This window comes from Mchenga conophoros, linkage group LG14 (assembly GCF_057382185.1).
Source record: "Mchenga conophoros isolate Kocher_MC1m ecotype Shallow Benthic linkage group LG14, M_conophoros_male_GT1.1, whole genome shotgun sequence".
NCBI lineage: Eukaryota > Metazoa > Chordata > Actinopteri > Cichliformes > Cichlidae > Mchenga > Mchenga conophoros.
Genome location: NC_140539.1, coordinates 23384658 through 23405222, shown reverse-complemented (window position 1 = coordinate 23405222; position 20565 = coordinate 23384658). Strand labels below are relative to the sequence as shown.

Genomic DNA, 20565 nt, shown 5'->3' with positions numbered 1-20565 from the left:
GGAAAACTGAAACCTGAATTCAAAAGTGTATATAAAATAGTGGCCATCGACCTGAGGGCCTAACCCCCTCTAAAGGTGACAGGATGATTAAATAAAAAAGAAGGGGCATATCAGTTATTAAAAAAATAAGGTTATTTTACAGTTTGGGCTTTCTTTATCTTATCAAGAGACAGTTTCACCTCTACATGGTTGTAAATTGAGAGACTCTTGAACTTCACATCATAAGAAAAAAACGTAATTATATTCTGTGAGATTCTAAACTCAAAATTTGTGAAACATGCTCATGCTCTGAAGGACCTTATCAGATCCTGGGCCAATTCAAGATTTAAGACATAAAATAAAACACTGATTTTGATTAGGTGCATGTGCATAACCAATGTCACCATGTTCCTGTTGACAGTGATGTGATGTTGTCGATGCAACCTAGCGAAGTGAAGCAATGTCATTCCTTTACATAAACAAATAATAATGTGTGCAATCTGTTCACTGGAACTGTGTTGGTTTACTTTTATGTATGATTTATGTTTGTTTTCAAAATAATGAGTTTTTTTCTAGAAACTTTGAGTTTTATCAAAAATGTTTCCTACAGATATTTGGGGGGGGGGGGGGGTAGCCTGCCGACAATGATCATATAATTTCACTTCTTTCTTTCTGTTTTCCAGGGTGAGCCAGAACAACAAGATGAACTTGATGACCAGTGAGAACTTGTCCATCTGTTTCTGGCCCACGCTCATGAGACCAGACTTCACCACCATGGATGCTCTGACTGCTACCCGCACCTACCAGACAATCATCGAGAGCTTCATCCAACAGTGTGCATACTTCTTCTACAATCAGCCACTGGCTGACGGCCTCCCTGGCTCCCCCACAGCTACGCTCTCCGGAGGAGGAACCTCTGCCTACTCCTGCATGGCTGGAGGCTACTCATCCTCAACAGCTCCGTCCCCAACTCCCTACGTCCTCCCTGCCACTCCACCTGTTATTCCTCACTATGGTCCTCCTATCCACCATCATTCCCATCAGCATCAGTCCCCATCCCATTCCCCGCCTCCTACTCCCCAGTCGCCGCTCCCGGCCCTGCTGCCGCCCTCCCTGCACCCGCATCACCCCCCGACAGAGCAACACACACTGTGAATCAGGGATCAAGGGAAAGCGGAGGGGGAAAAAGCAGAAGGATAACAAGATTCAGTTTAAAGGTTTCAGAATGAGAGATTTTGAAGTTTTGGGAACGATGTGAAGGAGATGAATTGAAGTAGGAAGTTGGGAGAGAGCGAGTGAGATGCAGTATGTACAGGGAGAAGAAGGGGGGCATTTATTTCAGCCTTCAGTGCTTTCAGAAAAACGGACACACAGAAGCCAGGAAGGAGAAACACTGAGGAGCCTTTGAACTGACAGTATGATCTTTCTCCCTCCCTGCCACTTTATCCCTTTCTGTCTCTCAGTCTCACTTCATCTAGATCTGCCCTCCTTGCCTTATAGCAAATCTACAGACAAACAGGCGAATGAAGAGTCAGATGTATCAGTAATTGTTAAAGGGACTCAGGGAGGGACTAAGAAGTAAATTACAAGGGTGAATGTGTAGTCCTTTATGTTGGGATTGCTTCAGCGTACACACAACCATGCACTTAATGCAAACACCCAGTGGCCAGTGTGCCTCCAACAGCCATTCTCCTCAGTCCCTTAGCTTCTGATTGTGCTGGGAAATTTGGTGGCCTGCACACGTTTGTTTTTTCATTTTTTTTTTTTTTTGTTTTTTCTGCAAATCAATCCACCTGCTGTATGTAATTGGAGGCTGCATCTGAGACAAAGTGGATAAGAGAGCCTGAACACACACATTTGTTTCTTTCACCACTGTACAGAGGACTTGAGCAAGAGACACGAGTTGCTGCTCACCCAACAGGATGTTCTCCTCGATCACAAATTCCTATCTGTCAACCCTTTACTCTGCCGCACACACACACACAGACAAAATCAGTTTTAGTTGAGGCAGTACGCCAAGCACATTAAAAAAAAAAAAAAAAAAAAAAAAAAAAAAAACTCACCCGACTGGATCTACTGGGCAGCAAATTAGAGCAAAGGATTGTGGGCACTGTGCTGTCTATGCATTTTTGGGAAGGCTCCTCCCACTCTCTGTCACTTTGAACTTCATCCTCATGCTCTGTTCTCGTAAACACAAACAGCTTAAAATGTGATTATTTTATTTTATTTGGTGAAAGCCTTCAGTCAACGTTCCCATTACCACTGTCCCCATTTGTTTTTATTATGTTGTTCATTTATGAAAAATCCCAGCCGAACTGGCAACTAGTGTAATGTGTGGCTGGCTGGCTGGCTGCTTCCCTGAGCACACCTGTATCCTTGACGTTTTGTTGAAATTCCCTGCATTAGACAGAGAGTGGAAATAATTCCAGGTTTGGATCCCCGCCTGTCATGTTTCTTCTTTCACGCTGTGGTGGATTCACGAGTGAGCTGGTGCTGCAGTTTTCATACCAAGGACCTTGTTCATAAAGCACTTTTCTGAGCACTTTTAAGGCACATTTTAAATTGGAGCTGCCATGACATGACAGCCACTGTTCACTTTATTGTCAGTCCACCCTACTGTCTCTTTCTGAGAGCACACCACTGACATCTAGAGGAAGAAATGGGTATTGCCGTTGCTTCCACTGCTGCATGGGCGTAGCATCCTTCTCCTACTGTGGTTTGTGTTGCTTCAGATTCTCTCTTAGGTGCAATTGTCAAGAATAATCTGTCAAGTAGGTTAAACTTAAGTGTAAAATTATAAATTAAGCAACTGTGGCAGTTTTAAATCTGGTAAAAATCAGTTGAGATTACATAGATCCTAACAGTGGAACCGCAAAGCATGTGGCCACATTGCAGTTGGTTAAGCATGCAGTGAATGAAATTGCCTTTGTGTCTTTAGTTGTTAGTCCCCTGTGGGCACCGACTCAACATTCAGCCCTTTGTAAAGGAGTTCATTCCACTACCCAGAAGTTATTTTAGAGAAAGAATATGAAGCCTTAGAGACTGAGGCACAATGTAGCATTACATGCAAGAAATAAGAGCTGGAAGTAAGGCTCAAGCCTTGAGAGGTGGGAGGCTTTTTATCCTTGGAAATTATTGGTAACCGCTGCTCTAGGCCCCAGCGTGTTGTCCTCTCATGAGACAGTGTTTAGAGACATGTCTCTAAAACAAAGATTAAAACCTGCTCTTGGTGGACGCAAAATGTAATTTGCAAGAGTGCAACCACTACGCCAAACTCCCTCCATCGTGACTGTTACGCCGCCGCTTCCCCTCGTCATTCGCTGTCCAAGAGACAGTTGGGTCCGGGAGAGACAGCAGACAGAACAGACAGTCCATTCATCCGTCTGCATGACTCGAATGAATTCCTCTGCTCACAGCCTGCTGTTACCGTAGAAACCAGCAAGATGGGGCTCGAGGAGAATTGCTGAGCCCCGATCGAAGCAGGTTTTGCAGTGCGTGTGCATTCATGCACGTGCTTTGAGTTTGAGTAAGAATGTGAAGTTATGTGTGTTAATGTTAAGCAGATGCTCACTGAGGTCACCTGCTCTGTTTGACACTAAATTGCATCTTTGCGCGTCTCTCTCTCTCTGCCCAAAGATATAAGAAAAAAAACATTCAGCTTAAAGGAGCTTTTATCAGTCCACACTACCTATTTACTGCGTGTGTGTGAGTGTATGTACAGTTTGTGTGTAAGAGTGTGTGTTTGAGCAGGTCGGAGCTAACATGCTAGCAAGCGTTGCTTGGCAAATGGCCAGACACCAGTGTGATCCCACCAAACGTGAAGGAGAGGAATGCAGCTCCTCTCGCGGTCATTACCCAACTGTGTAACCCTGTTAGCTCGTCCAGATTACACACACTGATCCTCAGTGAAAGTGTGAGAGAGAATGGGGAGGGGGGAGCGAGAGGGAGGGAAGACAGACAGCAAACTGGTGAATGGGATCTTTATTTGGGAGACGGAGGGAAGGAGGGGTGACCACTGGTACTTGTGTGTGAACGCCGGCCAGTGGCGTTCCCTGTGTATATCAATGTGTTAATACTGAACTGACTGTGAGGCAGCCAAAGACTGGAGGGGAAAAAAGGGTTGAGTGAGAGATGGGAAGAAAAAGTGACAGTTTAGGAGAACATTGGATAATTTAAAAAAATTGAAAATGTGACTTTGAGCGATAATTTGTGGCTGCATTGCTTTCCTTTTTCTTGTTTTTTTTTTTCTTTTTTGCAACAATGGTGACAGATGTCTGTTAAGTTAAATTCAGAAACAAGCAAAGCTATATTCAAATGGTTGTTTATTGGTATGTTAGGGGGTCTAACACTTTTCCCTTTAGTCAGTGGTGATAGAGAAAGTTTCTTTTTATGGTTTATTTTATTAATTAAAAAAAAGAAGCATTTTTAACAATTTCTTGATGAACGATTGAGAGACCAGCCCAGTATAGTGCATGATTTCTTCCGGACCAAGGAAGTGGGCTCCACCACTCTCACTATTTAAGAGATAATAAAAAAAATATTAAGAAATGATGGGGGGTGGGGTGGAAATGATACAAAAATAAATAAATGAAGTACTGTAAACTGAAATGATAACATCAAACAAAAAAAAACTCATTATTTACTGAGTATGGTAATTTGTCTCAATGGGAATGGTGTATACAGCAAGGCCTTATGTGATCTGTATCATAGTTAATAAATCAAATCTTGTAAAACTCTCGTCTCCTGTGTCTCTTTATCGGTTTAGTTACGTCATGTGTTAGGAAACCCCAAGCTACCATAACAGCCCAGATATTTCAACTGGTGAATCCTCTCTTAATAAAGCTTTGTCGTAAGAAATGAAAAAAATAAAAACGGTGTCATAGAAATTAATTCTATTAACTACAGACTGTGGTAAATATTTACAATCATTAATAGCTCTCAGTGACCAAGAAGGTGTGTGATTGGTCAAATGTTATGGGTGTACTTGTGTCCAGATGGTGTTTGGGTTATTTCTGTCAACATTTTAAAGCCTTAAAGTGTTAAAACTGACTATTAAGTTTATTCACATAACACCATTGGAATTCTTATGATTTATCCCTATCTAAAAATAATGTCATTCAGTTTGAAACAGAGGTAATGCTCACGTTTCATCTATTTTTGTAGGCTGTTGGATAATTATGGTGGTGCTCAACAAAAATGCTGCTTTATTTAAATGGGGTATTTGAACAAAGCTGTAGTTAAAGGAGGAAGGAAGGAAGCTGACGACTAAACCAGTGGATATTAAGTGAGCTGGTAGTTTACCTGTCTATGTCTGCAAGTGTTGTGATTTGATGCCAAAGAGAACTATGATCACCACAGAAAAGTGGTCTCGTGAACTGAAGCTAAATATGAATCTAGTGCACCTTTATAAAGACAGACAGTGCTGTTATAAACATATAAAAACACCAGCAAAGACATTTCACATTTCAACAAGAAATGTCAGGATGGAGAAAAGTACAGAGTCTTTTATAGAAGACAGCTTTTTGGTATATTATAATGCAGTTTAGCAGAAGTATACTTATACCATGGGCTAAAAAAAAAAGTTTAGTTTCACACAAATCTCTGTACCACAGTCTGATGCTCTGCTCTTTCTGCACACTGCTGAGGGACACTTAAGTCACAGGGGGACGGGGACAAGGTCACAGCAGCCCACAGGACCTTCCTGGATCCTGTGAGAGCGGCCCAAGAGAGGCTCGGTCTGTGCCATTTCAGGGTGATGTAAGAACTCTGGTCCCTGTGTGGCCGATGTGAAGGCCTCACTGCCATTTCATGGTGCCCTCATCTGACCTTTTCATTGAGTCAAACCAAAGGAAATCCATGTCCATGACCTTTGTGGTGCATCGCTCCATTCTGGCACAGTAAGAAAAAAAAAGAGCAGCTGATTAGGAATGAAAAGGGCAGGCCTGTGTGCACACAGGACACACGACCCATGAACTCTAACCTTTAAGAAGCACCATGAGGGAGAGAGTGCTCTGGGATGTGATTGGAAGTCAAATATGGGGACTGTCAACATTGCTTGACAAGCCAATGTTGCGTTCACGGAGATTTGCACGGTTTCGAACCCAACCTTTGCCTTTTCTTTACCCGGCTGCACTGATCTAATGTTCCACTTTGTTTTAGTAAAGCGATCCTCCTCCTCTTCCTTGCGCATACGCAAGCGCACCACTAGGAGGCTGACTTGTCTCACGCTACCAACCATCCACCTCGCTGCTTACTGTATCTGGGTAAACGAAGCAAAAGCAGTGAGCGCGGATCTAATTGATTGTGTCAAGATTTGGGTGTCAGCGGTGAGAAGGCACTTTAATCCCGCGCTCGCAGCGAGATGGATGCGAGAAACGAGCATCTGAAGACTTTTCTCACTGACTTCCTCTCTCACAGTCTGAAGTTGGGGGAGGAAACAGGTTTGACTAAACTCCAGAGATTGTGAGAGGAGAGGGAGGCGGTGGCGGGAGGGGGTGCTCAGCAAAGTAAGCCTCGGAATAAAGACAAAAGAACTTAATATAAAGTCATTGTTAGTCTGCGTTAGAGACGTGATGCTTTTTCCGCGCGGCGCATTGGCCTAAAAGTTCTGAGGCAGAAGGAAAAGATTGTGGATGGGGATGAGGAGGAAGGCGACATATATGGAGAAAAGAGACTGGTCTTATGATAAGTCGAGGCACGTATCTCCGCTCAACCGTGTCTTTCTGGGCTCGGAGCGCGCAGCTGCGGCGGCGGGTATTGAATTCAGATGCGACCTGTCTCTCCGCTCGGGCCGCTACAGGTGGAAATGCTCTTATCAATACAGACTGTCCGAGCCTGACTGCGGCCCGATCCGTCTCATTGACGATTTTAGGTGCCCCTGCCCTGCCTCTCCTCCCCTAGGAGCCCAATTGATTAATGTCTGGGTCACAGTGGTATTTCCATATTGATACCTCGATTGATGATGGCGCTTCAGGAACAAGCCATATTGACCAGCTGAAGAGTGATACGTTTCAAACTGTTTGGCGGAGGTATTTATGTGTAATGGGTATAACGTGGGTGAAAGCGGAGGATATCCATGATGTGCAAATGTGTATATATGACCCATTCATGCTGATTATCCTGTGTGTATGTGTGGCGCATGGAGGGGGAAAATCAATATTCCCACAATAAAAAACAGCCTGTTATAGCTACTCTTACTGCCAGTACTTATAAAGGATTGATAAGTGAGTAAAATGTAGTGTGTATGAGATGAGCTAAGAGATCAGATCCTATAAATACGCCTTACATTTTCACTGATCACAGAACAATGAGGAAAACATATTAGAATACATGGGATATGCTGATTAAAAAACATTCAAATGTCTGAAAGTAAGTCAAAGTTCTGTGTGCATGCTAGCATACATTTAATTAGCTTTTTATGAAATGAGGATCTACATAATGTAAATGTCTGCTAAGACAACTCTGGGCTTCCTGAGAGGGATTTAATATGCATTCATGCACTTAACAACTTTTTGCATATCATATCACAGTCAAAGTGACCACAGGCCAGGGAGGCCAGGGTCACACAAAGGGGCCCTTCAAAAAACAAACAAAAAAAAAAAAAACACGGCTTATAAGGGGTGACATTAAATTTTTATAACTCCAAATGTTGGCTTAAGTTAGGTTTAACTCCAATCAGCAGCATTTGTCTGCTACAAAAGAAGAAGGCGGTGAGAAAAACACGTGCCAATCAGTAATTTGATAAATGGCTTATTACAGCTAGATGAGACAGCTAACCGAGCTTCAAATAAGCTAAATCATCTGTGCCCAATTTGTAAGTGCATCTTTAAGAGAGGCGGGGATCACTTAGAGGGAAACCAGGGAACACTGAAAGAAGAAGCAACAGCTGTCACGCGGTTACAGTGCTACAAAATGTCATGAAGCCCGGTGCGAGTTTTGTTGCCACATTTTGCCATTCTGAATTTCCTTCGCCCCATGTTTACACGGCTTTGCCTTTGCAGCTGTGTGATCATATTCCTGCGAGTCCACCATGTTTTTCCAAAAGTGGCTATTTTTTTGGGTTTTTTCTTCATCGTGCCAAGAGCGCGCACCTCATAATACAGAACAACTCCGCCGAGGGCCCGGAGTTGTGAACCCAATTTTGCAGACGCCCTAATTTAAAGCATAGGGAGACAACAACGTGATTCTGTGAGGCTTGTTCTGCTTGTTGTAGAGATTACTTTGGAGGCAGAGGGCATTGTGTGAAGATGATAGTCAGTGATGAATTTTAAAAAAAGCATTGGGCAGAACTGATCCTACTTTATACTTTGAGGGTCAGTGGTCGAAACAGGCGCTCAGCCTTCAGGTCCTTGTGACAAGGATCAGGGGCCCCAATGTATATCTGCTGATTACATCTCCTGAAGTGGAAAAAATGCAAATAATAAATGTATGAGCAACGTGCTTGTTTTTTTACTTGATTAATTATGCCGTTTAATTCCAGATCCACCACGCTGCTCCACCGTATAATTTCCCAGTGGTCTTGGCTGTTTCTTCTCTCACATGCGCTCTCTCCTTTTTTCTTCATTGCAAAATGAATCATGGATCCAACCGTCTGTACCCGGGGGAGAGCGGCGAGCTGGCGAACGGGCTGACCAATCATGAGCATCAGAGGCAGACACACAGACGCACGGAGCCTTTTGTTGTGCGCCGCGCTCATTGAGTTAGAAGACAACTACGGATTTGGCCGGAAGAAAATTAAAAGATGGAGTGTAAGGAGACCAAATAGCCGACTTCATCCAAGTTCGTCTATCTGTTTTCTCTATTTTGTTACATTAACTCTCCTCCTCCTCCCTCTGTACTTTCCAGCTTATCCAATCAGGCTGACCAGTATGTGTTTATTAGAGTGGGTGGTGGGGTTTCAGTGCCAATCATAATGTCACCTGGTGAGCCGAATGCTCTTCTATTCCCAGCCCGGCCAACCTTCTTTCAGCCTCTTGACAGTTCCAGGTTAGCCCTTTTTCCTCTCTTCCTTGCCCCTCCTCTTCTCTTCCCTCCAGCTTTCCTCTCCAGCTCTCCCAGGGGCCCCACTGAGAATACTGCTCAGATCCAGGCCTCTGAGCCCCAAAGCCGGTCCTAATCCTCTGCATCGATCGTCCTGAGAATTTCCTCCCCTGCACAGCAGGGCCCGCTCACCGGCACTCACACTCCTCGACCCTGAACAGGCAGCACTTTATGGGTAGACACATGGAAAAGGCGCACTGCCTTTGTCTTCTCAGCAGATGGGTCTTGTTGATGTTATGTGTGTTATTAGGCGGTTATGGCAGGCTGTGCTTTGCTCCTGGGAGAACTGATGCTGCTGCCTCTCCAAATTCAGTTAGACTTGTCTGTGACTGGCTTGATGAACTCTCAGTATCTCAAACTGAAACATCTATACTGTTTTCTGACTGCAAGTTGTGTTCCAGTCAGAAATGATTCAAAAGTGAGTCAGAAGGGATTTCCAACTACAAATACACCCGGAGGAAGTGTAGCATGAAAGCAAAAGACATCCAATTTCATTTGTTTGGACAAACACATATTATGGTTCCTTATTCACAAAGGGTTGCCAAAACAGGTAGCTCTGCATATTAATTTGACAGATTTTTATGCTGGATGCACTTCCTGAGGCAACTCTAAAGAAATTTGTGTCTCCTCCCAGCCACGAACCGAGGCTCTTTCATTGGTTAGGCAAATGTGTAAACCACTACACTGTGGAGCCACATCCTCATAGATCCACTGTCTACTGATAAATGTAGTAAACACAAATGAGGCATAACTTTTTTTGTTGTGCAGTATTTTCGTAATTTCAGCAAATGATAATGATAAATAACAATAGACAAATAATAAAGATGAGTCACAATGAGAGATAAAGTATACCTCAACATTTAGATGACAAAGATTTGAAACTCAGAGAGTTTCAGGGGCCCTCCTTAAAACTGAGGTCTCTGTGCTGTTCTTTTTGATACTGGGGTTTGTGGTATCATCACATTAACAACTAAACAGACCTTTAAGATCTTTAGATAAAAAAAAGATTATAAGTTCAATGTTGGAAATCTACATGTATCATCTATCTCTAAGTGACCTGTCTAATTTATCGAAATTTGCTTTCTCCAAAGAAATTCATTCCAAGAACAGGCTTCTTAACACAAAAAGAACCCCTAAATTTCATCTCAGGATCAGCATGTAGCTACATGAACGAGATTATGCACAATTCAACTGGAAAGGCTGTGTACCAAAGAATCCTTTGTTCAAGTAGGAGCATTGCACCTGAACTACTGTTTGTCCGTTGACCATGTAGGCAAACCAGAATACTTGGAGGAATGCGTGCTAGAGAGATGAATCAAAGATAGAGTTGTTCAGTCATAGTAGCAGTAGACATGTTTGGTACAGATCAAAGAACAGCATTTCAGGAGAAGAACCCAATAACAGCTTTGAATCATGGTAGTGGAAATGCTGTGCTTTAGGGTTGCTTCACTGCCTTAGGGACTGGTAAAAAGGAAGTATAGGCAAGAAACCCTTTAGATATCTCGCAACTAAAGGGATTTGTATTAAGGAGTGGTTAAAAAAAAATCAGTGCCAGAGACTGGTGGGAAAAATACCTTCAAAAAGTGACTTCTGACCACTAGTGTACTTGCATGTCATTTTTAGGCGTGGGTCAAATCTGTCCAAATATGTTCAAGACTCCCACTATTTGCAAATGAAACTGCCTTTTAATGGAGGCAGTGGAAATACTATAAATTAGCTTGCCTAATGATGTGTACAGGTTTGACAGACCACTGAACAAAAACACTGTAGACTATATGAGTAGAAAACTTATACATAATCAACTGTGGTGTCACTGCTGTCATCTGTAAGGGCAGTGGGGTTAGATCTGACTTGAATGTTGGGAAGCACTGTGTTAGCAACACCAGATAAGTTTGAACGGTGCAGTTCATTGCTGGAAACAGCTACACTTTGAGGAATTTAAAACATAGATCTCCTGGCATAAGGATAGACCGTATTTTCATGCGCAAAGATGGAGTAATGGAAGGTGGTGCATGCTATACAACTCTGCTGGAAGATGAGAAAGTATCATTGCTAGAGGCCTCCTGGGAAAGCTCCAACCAACAGTCTATCCTGCGTAACATACTTGTTCATAATTTATTTACGCGGAAAGCTTCCCTTGGACTCTGCTGTGTGTCTTTTTACTGCAAGTGTGGAGGTTTTTGAGAGGTATTTTCCTGTATTTCTGTGCTCTTGTGAACAAGACCGGCAAGGCTATGTATCCAGTGAAATAGTAGATGATTAGACCTCATGCTTTATTAACACATTTGCTGTGTGGTTGGCATGCTAACTTCATCCCGATCATGAACGAGAGGGAAAATCTGGAACATTTGGCCCTCGTCAAAATTTGACTCCCTGGGCCAGTTAGAGAATCACTTTCTATACTGGCATTTAACACCAAGTACAGATGGTAATGTATCAATACTCTTTTTAACGGCGCTCAGAGCCACATTGGTGAATCAGCACGAGGAATATATCTGGCAATATCAGTTTGCAGCCCTTCTTGGGTAAATAATTTCTGTTCAATTGGGGTTTGGTACATTCTCACAATATACTGCAGAGTCATCTTTAATCTGCATTTGGATTTTATTGATAGGGTTATAAAGTATTTAACAGTTACCTTTACCCTCTCTGCCCGTTGTCTTCTCCTGCTTTTTTCTCTTATTCACTAGCCTGTTTTTCTGCCTGAACTGACCGAAGACCCTTAGCCTTCACACTCATGTTCACACACCCTATTTTGCTAGTATTTCCCTCTATCTCTTTACACCCGTCTATACTTTAGCGCTCCGCTCTTTCCTCTCATATGGTTCCTTTCCTGGCATCTGCTTCCTTCCCTCCTGTACTCTCTTCCCATTTTACCCTTGCTCTTCTTGCTCTCCTCTTGTCCGCTCCCTCCCACCCTGCCTTCTCTCCACTCTCCCTCTTTCTCTTTATTAATTTATTGGGTTGTTATTCTCCTTGCCTTGCTCTGCTAATGAAGGCAGGATGCAGATGAGGGCGAAGGTCATCTCCGCAGCGATCGACCCCACCGCCCTGCAGCATGGCACTCTGACTGGCACAGGTCAGTGGCAGCTGTCAATCAAAATGCACGCATGCGTGCACCCATTCACGTGCACACAAGCACTCACGCACACTACCATTAAAATAAATTCACACATAAAGATAACAGCTATGTTGTATGACAGTTAACAATTTATAATTACCCCTCCAAAATCAGATATCATTAGAAGGTAATTTTACAGCAGTGGTCTTTGACACATTCTTATGAAACAGTATCCTTATTTTAGGTGATTTGTTTGTGGTCTCAGACTTAAATTTGAATATGTTTCAGGCCTTTAAAACATAGAATATCACTCGCAAAACTTATTAGTGAAAAGTGGGATGTACTCAAACCACTCCACAAACTAGCCAAACCTTTGGACTCCGAAAGATCAGAAGCGTAAATGAGCATCTGTAAACATCATCACAACCTTAATAAAGGTAGGATTTATTTAACTAATATCTTTCTCACTGAAATTCTCACTATTCTGACTTCAAACTTTTATCTATGTTTGCTGAAATGAAACACCAGCTACATGTCAGCTGTTTCTGCACAGAAGGAAAAATAATGCATGATCTGGTCTGTTGTCTCAGATATTCATGTTTCTCGGAGAATAAAATGTATCCACTTTTTTAATTTTCCAAATTTCACTGGTTCAGTATTTCACTTTTGTCTTAGGTGTACCTTGTGCTTAATGCTAGCAACTGAATGTTAGCCTGCTAACATGCTAATGTAGCGCAAAAATGCTGAACCTAGCCACTCAGGCCTACACACTGGCAACACATCTGGGAACCACCGCTCACTAGAGTGAAATGTGTATTTCCTTGCTGATTGTGAGGGGTTGCTGGAGACTGCTGGCAGTTACTATGAAATGACTTGCTTCAGCCTCAGTCATGCAGGCTTAGAAACTGGTCAGCAACCTCATGGTAACCACTGTTTGCTAGCCGGTTTGGTGGTTGTGGGATGTTGTTTGGGTGCCCTGGTGTGAAGCTGATTGCAAAGATGTAAACAGTACTACACGGAAAACCTCATTGCGATTGCTTTAGTTGCTGACTGGTCACTTCAAATGCCTGTGGTTTATATGGAAGAAGTCTGCAAACTGCTCTTTTAGCTGTATTCAAATTTTAAAAATTGCAACCCAAACCAGAAACAGAGTCCAATTATTCACCCGCATGTTGTGACTTTTGAAATTTATCAGCTGTAGCAGCAAGGCACAACTTTTGCTTTTAATGCGAATTTGTTAATTAATTAACCTTAATTTAAAATTTCACTATAGCTTAGAGAGTAAATGAATGTTTACAGACAAGTTGGCATCTTCCATGCATGTACAGGTGACCACTGCAATCTGCTAGCAACCAACCCAATTTCAAGGAGGTTTTTGGTAAAACGTCTTTATTCCAATCAAATTCATTGAATGACATTCAAATATATCTTAAAGATATACATTTAAATATAAATATGTATAGATGCAGATATAAATGTAAATATAAAGTTCTTTATGTGGCAGAAAAATAGGTGTGGCTGTTAGGTAATGAACAAGGAATCTCTTGGGGTGTGTTGTAGGAAGTGGACTGAAACTGACTTTACTCCTACAGCACCCATGCTATCTTGCTTAGATAGAGCGCTTTAGGTTGAAGTTGTAAAATGTTGCTTTTTTTGTTTCTTTCTTTGGGTTTTGTTTGTCTGGCACTGGGATTCTGTGGGCTTTTTAGGCGGGGCATTCATGGAATGGGGCTGCTCACTATACCTTTAGGTCTTTGCCAAGGCGCTGACCCAATGCCATGACAAAGACCATGCATCACTGCGAAAACCTGGGCAGTCATGCAGGCTGTGTTGTCCTGCAATGGGATGCTATTTTGTGGCGGTGGTGTTGCTATTGGGGATTTACATGTGGTGTGCATCTGTGTTTAAGTGTTTAGTTCATGTCAAAGTAACATTCATGAATGCCATGAATACCCAAGTCTTCCCAGGAGAATATTGTGTTATATTAAGATTATTAATTTTATTCACTTTGTGGTTTTTGATCATGCAAAGATACTCACATGATCTTTCACTTAACACAGCTCATACATCTTTGCCTCCACAGGTTGACGTGTTGCACCCCTGTTAAAGTGCCTAATCCTCGCCCTGCTGTTCATTGGCCTTGACATTGTGAAGACCTTTGGACTGCTGCTCCACGAAATTCCATATCTGAGCACTCCGAAGCATTTACAACCCCTGCTCTTCATCACACCATGTCAGGAGGCTGTGCGTATGTGTGTTTGTAGATGCACTCTGTGTTCAGACATCTTGTATGCATGTCAATGTTGTTCATTGTTATTGTTGTGGGTTTATTTGTGTGCTCAGCCATGTTCTTGAGTGTGTTCACCTGCATCTGGGCTCCTGTGAATGTGCATGAGTGTACAGCTATCACAAACACACGCACACACCCAAAACACGGACACACACACACACACATATCTCTATTAGCAGTATAGTAGTGTTAACAGTGTTCTGCCATGCGTGAACCTCCCCACCTTTCCCTCATATCTATGCAAAGCTGGGGTCCTGTCAATCAGTCACCTTGGTGACATAGAGCCCCACCTCCCCAATTAGAGCTGACAGGGCAGGATTAGGAGGGGGGCGGGCCCCCACCGACCTGCCTACGTGTCAATCACGCGCCGGGCATCCACACGCCTGTTTACTGTCAGATCCCATCTCCGTCTGTCAGACTGCACGGCAACCGTCGCCCAGGGAGGAGAGGAGGAGGGTTGTGGGAGAAGGAGAGGGGGGGAGGAGGAGATCTGATCGGAATTAACTATGCTTCTCCCCACAGACCGGCCGTGCTTTTAATTCATGAAAGGGATGAGAGGAAAGTGGGAAGAGAGAGGGAGTGATGGAGGGAGGAGAGCATTTAAAACCCAGAGCAGGGCCTTCTTTAGAAGTTTTCAGAGTGATGTTTCTTCTCTCCCTGACAATCACTTTTCTCACCCCAACTCTTCCACTCGTCTTTCTCCCAGACTTCTTCACTCAGCGATACCTTAGTGGCGATATTGTTGTAAAGGTGTTGTTTTTTTACCCCGGCTGTTTTTAATTCACCCAAATGGGTGTTCGTATTTTTCGACTCAGAGAGTTAAGGTCAATTTTATTTAGTTCTGTACATGCTCATGCAAATTTGTGTCTCTGTTTCAGTACATGTCTTGGGGTTAGGGTCCTGCCTACACACCTACAGTAAGTGAATACATAATGCAATTCTGCTCCTCAGATTGTGTGCTCTAAAGCAGCATCACGCATTTAGAGTTGACACAATGCTAATGAGTGTGTGTTTGTGTGGCTCTCTGTTCACTTCGCTGTGTGTATTTCTTCTTTTTTGGGTCTCTGGTGGTGGCCTACCTTTGACCTTGTTGCCCTTACTCTAATCCTTTAGCAAATGAGGACTGTTTAGGGCTAAAGAGGGGGTTTGAGGGTCTGCATCAAGACACTGTTTTAGGATTAGAGGAGCAGAGTGAAGGTCTTGGGGGTTATTAGGATAGAAGTAGAGGGAAACAATAGATTGTATTGGAGGAGGAGGAAGGATATTATCAGCACTGTGCCCGTCACTAACGTTTTTATATCTCATACAACAAAGCTGGTTTTCTGACTCCCTCATTTTTGTTTATGTGTCAGTTAGCAGAATCAAAATGTGCTTAATTCCTTTCAGTCAAATTTTTAAAAAAGTTACAGCATCATTAAGAATACTCTTTTTCTGGTATAGAGAGCTCCAATATGGGGCCACTTTTCAACAACTTTCACCTGTGCACTTATAGTCAACATTCCTAACACGATTCATATATTTCCATATGAGCTTAACCTATTTTTGCTTGACTAGAACATTTTGTACACTAAAAGAAAGCATTATTCCTTATTATTACAGTATTATTACATTATTTCATGTCATTGACTGCCATATTGTTCTTGTAATCATGCTTGCGTGAACTGCTGCTAGTATGCATCATGAAAATGTGATCATGTTTAGGCCAAAATTAATTAAAAAAATTAACTCTTCACCGTAATGCAAACACATCTCTGGCATATCTCAGCTAACTTCCCATAACTCATAGACCATAAGTTTGGCATTAGTTTTTGTTAAATTATATTCAGTGGAGATTGGATCTGTTAAAAACAACTTCACATTTTTCATCTTGACATCGCCTGTCACCTGTTGGTTTGTGGGTGCACGTTGCAGCCTCAACTTTAATTCACTAGCACTGTCACAGTTTGCACAGCAAAATGCATTTTGCAAACTATATGTGGCCACTGCACACACTCACACACGAGTGGCACAGCAAGCCATATTATTTATTGAGGTAATTCCATTTAAAATAATTCACAAGACATATAAACTATAAACTTGATCCACTTTTAAGTTCAGTGAAAAAAGAAGGCAGCTAGCCTGTTTTGGCATCCACCTGCCACTTAAAGGGGCAAATAATTATTTGTCAAATTTAAAACATTTATAAAATAAATTACCCTCCTTTATAAGTGTAGCCATGGGAATGAAAATATGTTTTTTGTAATTTGCTATTAACCTGCTTATTTCTGCTCAGAGGTATTTGAACATTTGTGGTAATAGTCTGTGTGAGCATTTGGGGTTCTGCAGTTTGTGGCTCCTCTGCATTGACCCAAGAAGGTTGCTGCTTGGTTTCTGCACTCTCTTTCGCTCTGCAAAAAAAAAAAAAATATATATATACATATATCTCAGATATATTCAGGGTGAATTAACAAATGCTTATTTTGAAGAAACTGTTTGTCAGCTATCATGCCATGTGCTGCTGACAGGCATAGATGCATCCTGTCATTTGCGCCGATAACCGTATGCTCTCGGTGTTTGTTGGTAGCAGGCGTATGTGGGTTAAACATGTTTGTGTGTGTCTGTGTGTGTGTGTTTGCATTTGAGATGCAGGGTTGTGTCTGAGATGCAGCTCAGGTGTCTGTTGGTGTCTGTTGAACGACCTCGCTGCAGGGAACAGGCTATCAGGCTGAGATGGAGGCTATCATGTTAATTACTTTACACACACCCTGCCAGCCAAGCGTGCAACACAAGTGCTGAGCTCACACACACGGACACGTACACGCAAACGCACTGGCACACGCACCTGAGTACAATTAAGCGCGCACACCGATACGCACAAAATCATCCGTCTTTTCCTTTCATTTTGTCGTTTCTCTGTCTTCCTCCCTTTTGCTGTTTGAAGGCCTTGGACATCAATTCCCTTTTGCTTTCAAGAAAGATTGTTTTATATTCTAATCAATTCAACTCTGTCCTGTGAAATTAATTGACATTCATTCAATGATTTGAAATTCCTCCGAGGCTGTTCTTTTGTTTCAGCCTGTCAGTGAGCTGCAAGTGAGATCGGGCTAAATGTTTTGTCATCTCACACTCCAGGGTAAGCTGCTCCAAAGCATGAGCCCGAGGTCAGTTTAACCTCCTCACAGTCCCGTCTCCTGCTGCCTTTACAGTTTGCGAAGGGGATAGGGGAGGGGGATTCAGGATCAGAAACTTGGGTGAAGCCCATTCTTCAGTGGCAGCCTTCATATGTCTGCTCAGGACTATATTTTTTCAGAATCATGTCAGGGGTTTGAAAGGAGGTGTCCAGAGCGCCCGGGCCGAGGAAACAGAGGAGCTGGGGCAGGTTGATGCCTTTAGTTAAATGATGGTGGCACGCAGAGGGATTGCTTTGGGAAGTTGTCATCCATCATGATTTTAGAATGACTCAAAGCTGCACTCGGCTTTTTGGGGTTATGGTCTGCGATCTGTGATTGATGTGAAATGTGTGTGTTTGTTGTGTGTTGGAGAGAGGAGTGAAAAAGAGACTGTGTGTATTTATTTGCTGAAATAAGTTAAGATTGCCCTGTAGTTAAAGACTTCTTCTGGAGAAGTTTAATTTCTTCTCTTTTTGTTTGTTTTGTTTTGCTAAAGAAGCTGATGGATTAAAGTCACTCAAAATCAAATGATAACGACTCTCACAATGTGGCAAATTGTCTATACCTACTCATTGTTAAACGCAGTTCATCGCATGCCTTTTCCTGTGCATGCGTCTGTCCGCTGTTGTATTTCTTTTTTTTTGTTTTATGTCTGTCCCATTTGGATCTTTAGCCATCAGAATTGTTGTCTGAGGCCAAGAAAGATGCCTGGCAGATTTACTTTACCAAGTGCATCATCATGGCCTTGCCATATTGGTCCATTGGATTGACATTTATTTTAATTATGTATTTATTTTAATTTTATTTTCGGTTGTTACAGACGGGACAGACATGACTGGGGGATAGGACAGGGAGAAAGAAAGAATGAAAGAAAGAGAGGGAGAGAAAGAAAAATAGAGCAGAGAAGAGATGTTGAGAAAGGGGGGGGAAAAAAGAAAAACAAACAAACAAAAAAAGATGTTTTATTTGTTTTAGCTGAAGCATCTTGTCTGTCTTTTCCTTTCTCCTGCTTCTTTTTCCAGGTCCAAGTCTCACCCAAGTTAATTCTTCAATTAGTGCGATCCCAATATTCTGGAGAGATCATGGAGAGGGGCTCTTCCAATCAATGTCCAATTAACCAGGCTCTCAGAGAAGACGGGGGATGACCGCTCAAGCAGTTTTAGAAAAGACAGGGTTAGGGTGAAGGCAGAGGTTCAGAGGAGAAGGTGGAAAAAGGAGGGAATGGGGGCAGCTTGAAAGAGCGCTTAAAAGATGGTGAGAAGAAAGGATTCAACGTCTGTAAGTGGGTGGGGGTGAGAAGGGAGCATTGGGGTCTGAGGAGGTGGGTGTAGATGTTAGATGCTCAATCAAGTTGTGTGAGGACAGTGTAATTAATCCACTGAAGATGTCTGATTGCAGATGACTTTGGGAATACCAGAGTGGTGGCTGGGCCTGAGGGAAGGGGGAGGGCCGGAACAAGATGGATGCGGGGATGCAGGGAGAGGAAAAGCGGAAGGGCAAACAGAGAGAGAGAGTGAGATTAATCGAGACATGGGAGATACAGTACCTTTTAAATGAGAAGGATGAGTTTCAGTGACAATGTAAAAAAAAAATAAAAGTAAAGAAAAAAAAGGGGGGGGGGATTGATCATGTGCGGGCTAGGTCGACCATCACTCACAGCGCCGTGGGGGATAAAGACCTCCACCACCAGAAGTCACATGTATGTAAAGGAAGAAGCACGAGGCTTCATGCTCACTTAACTCCGACTTTCTTGCTGCTGAAACACTTTCCTACGAGATAAATGGGTGTCTATCCTGTTCTAATGCTAATATGCTTTTAAGGTACTATTAGCTGGCAGAGGTTTGCTTTTATTTAATGGACTATTAATTTGTTTGAATGCATTTTGTCTCTGTGGCTACAGTACAGAGTTGTCTTGGCTTAAGCTCAGCTCTTGAGCGGCACGTGATTTACTTACCCAGAGCTATTTGGAGGCTAAGCCTTTATAATCTAATTAAATTTGATAAAGCTGAGCAATCATTAGAATGTTATGGTGAGTACTCATCATACTGATAAGGTGATTTAGTTTTATTGTTATTAAATATATTTATTAAGGTTTTTTTTTTTTTTTGCATTGCTGTTGGAATATGTTTCAGACTGCATACACTTTGTTGCAGAAGCCCGTGTGGGTTATAGAAAAGCAAATGTTTGTTGTTTTCACAAAGACCGTGATGGTAAACTGTGATGGATTTTCACAAGGCGTCAGTTCATGCGCAGGCTGGTAGAAATTGCTGACAAAAGTTGGATCCTCAAAATGTTTGACTTCTTTCATGGCAGAGAAGATGGGCTGAGTCAAAGGCCCCTTTTCCCCTCTTGACAGCTCACTTCAAATGTGTGTACATGTGGCAGACGGAATAGTCTGTAGTTAGGAAGATAGTGATTTATGTCTACTACTTTTGTTTCAAATTGTGTTTTTTATGTTAAATATGGGGGTTTGTTTCCCCCCCCCATATTTTTATAAAAAAGTATGCTGTGATGGCTGGACTAGAAAAGTCTTGTATTAAACTTGCTTAATATAACAAATTGAATTTAAATGAAACAACTGCTCTGATTCTCCCTACTTTCAGCTTTTACTTAATTGCTATGTTTATAATTAATTAAAAATGTAACAATTGCATAATTTGGGGACTTTAGGGGAAGTGCAAAATAGCAAGTTAAATACCCATTTAAGACTCATTTTTCAACAACATTTGAATGAACTGGAATAACTTGTCACTCACTAAAACATTCAGAACTTGTAGTAATGCGTCTCTGCACTTGTGCACTGAAGGTTTTGTGTTTGGGACCAAAACTGACTTCTCAACATGTCTCAAAATGATGTTCTATGTGTGACGTGTGCACAGTGAAGATCTCTGCAGAACCATGTAATCGATGTAGAAGCCAGAATGCTTCCATTTAATAGTAATTAATAATTTAATAGTATTTTTTGTTCATCAGTTAAAATCAGATATAGATACAGTCGCTGAATTCAGAATTATTTTACTTAAAATTACCAGGTCCTGGTTTCCATG

The 20565-nt window shown here is 42.2% G+C and overlaps 2 protein-coding genes across 5 annotated transcripts in view; both read left to right on the top strand.

The window, feature by feature from the left end:
* Nucleotides 1-4712, top strand: part of arhgap35a (Rho GTPase activating protein 35a) — a 62947-nt gene extending 58235 nt beyond the window's left edge. The window contains exon 7 of the mRNA XM_085243474.1: nucleotides 663-4712. Within this exon, the coding sequence (XP_085099600.1) occupies nucleotides 663-1134 (472 nt within the window). The 3' untranslated portion in view covers nucleotides 1135-4712. The remainder of the gene's footprint in view (nucleotides 1-662) is intronic.
* A 1757-nt stretch (nucleotides 4713-6469) lies between these two features.
* Nucleotides 6470-20565, top strand: part of npas1 (neuronal PAS domain protein 1) — a 66628-nt gene continuing 52532 nt past the window's right edge. The window contains exons 1-4 of one of the 4 annotated variants that reach the window (XM_085243469.1): nucleotides 6470-8726; nucleotides 8824-8964; nucleotides 12017-12097; nucleotides 14163-14323. The gene's annotated coding sequence lies outside the window, so the exon portion shown is untranslated. Of the gene's footprint in view, nucleotides 8727-8823; nucleotides 8965-12016; nucleotides 12098-14162; nucleotides 14328-20565 lie in introns of all 4 variants that reach the window. The other 3 variants (XM_085243470.1, XM_085243471.1, XM_085243472.1) reach the window with 3 other exon arrangements.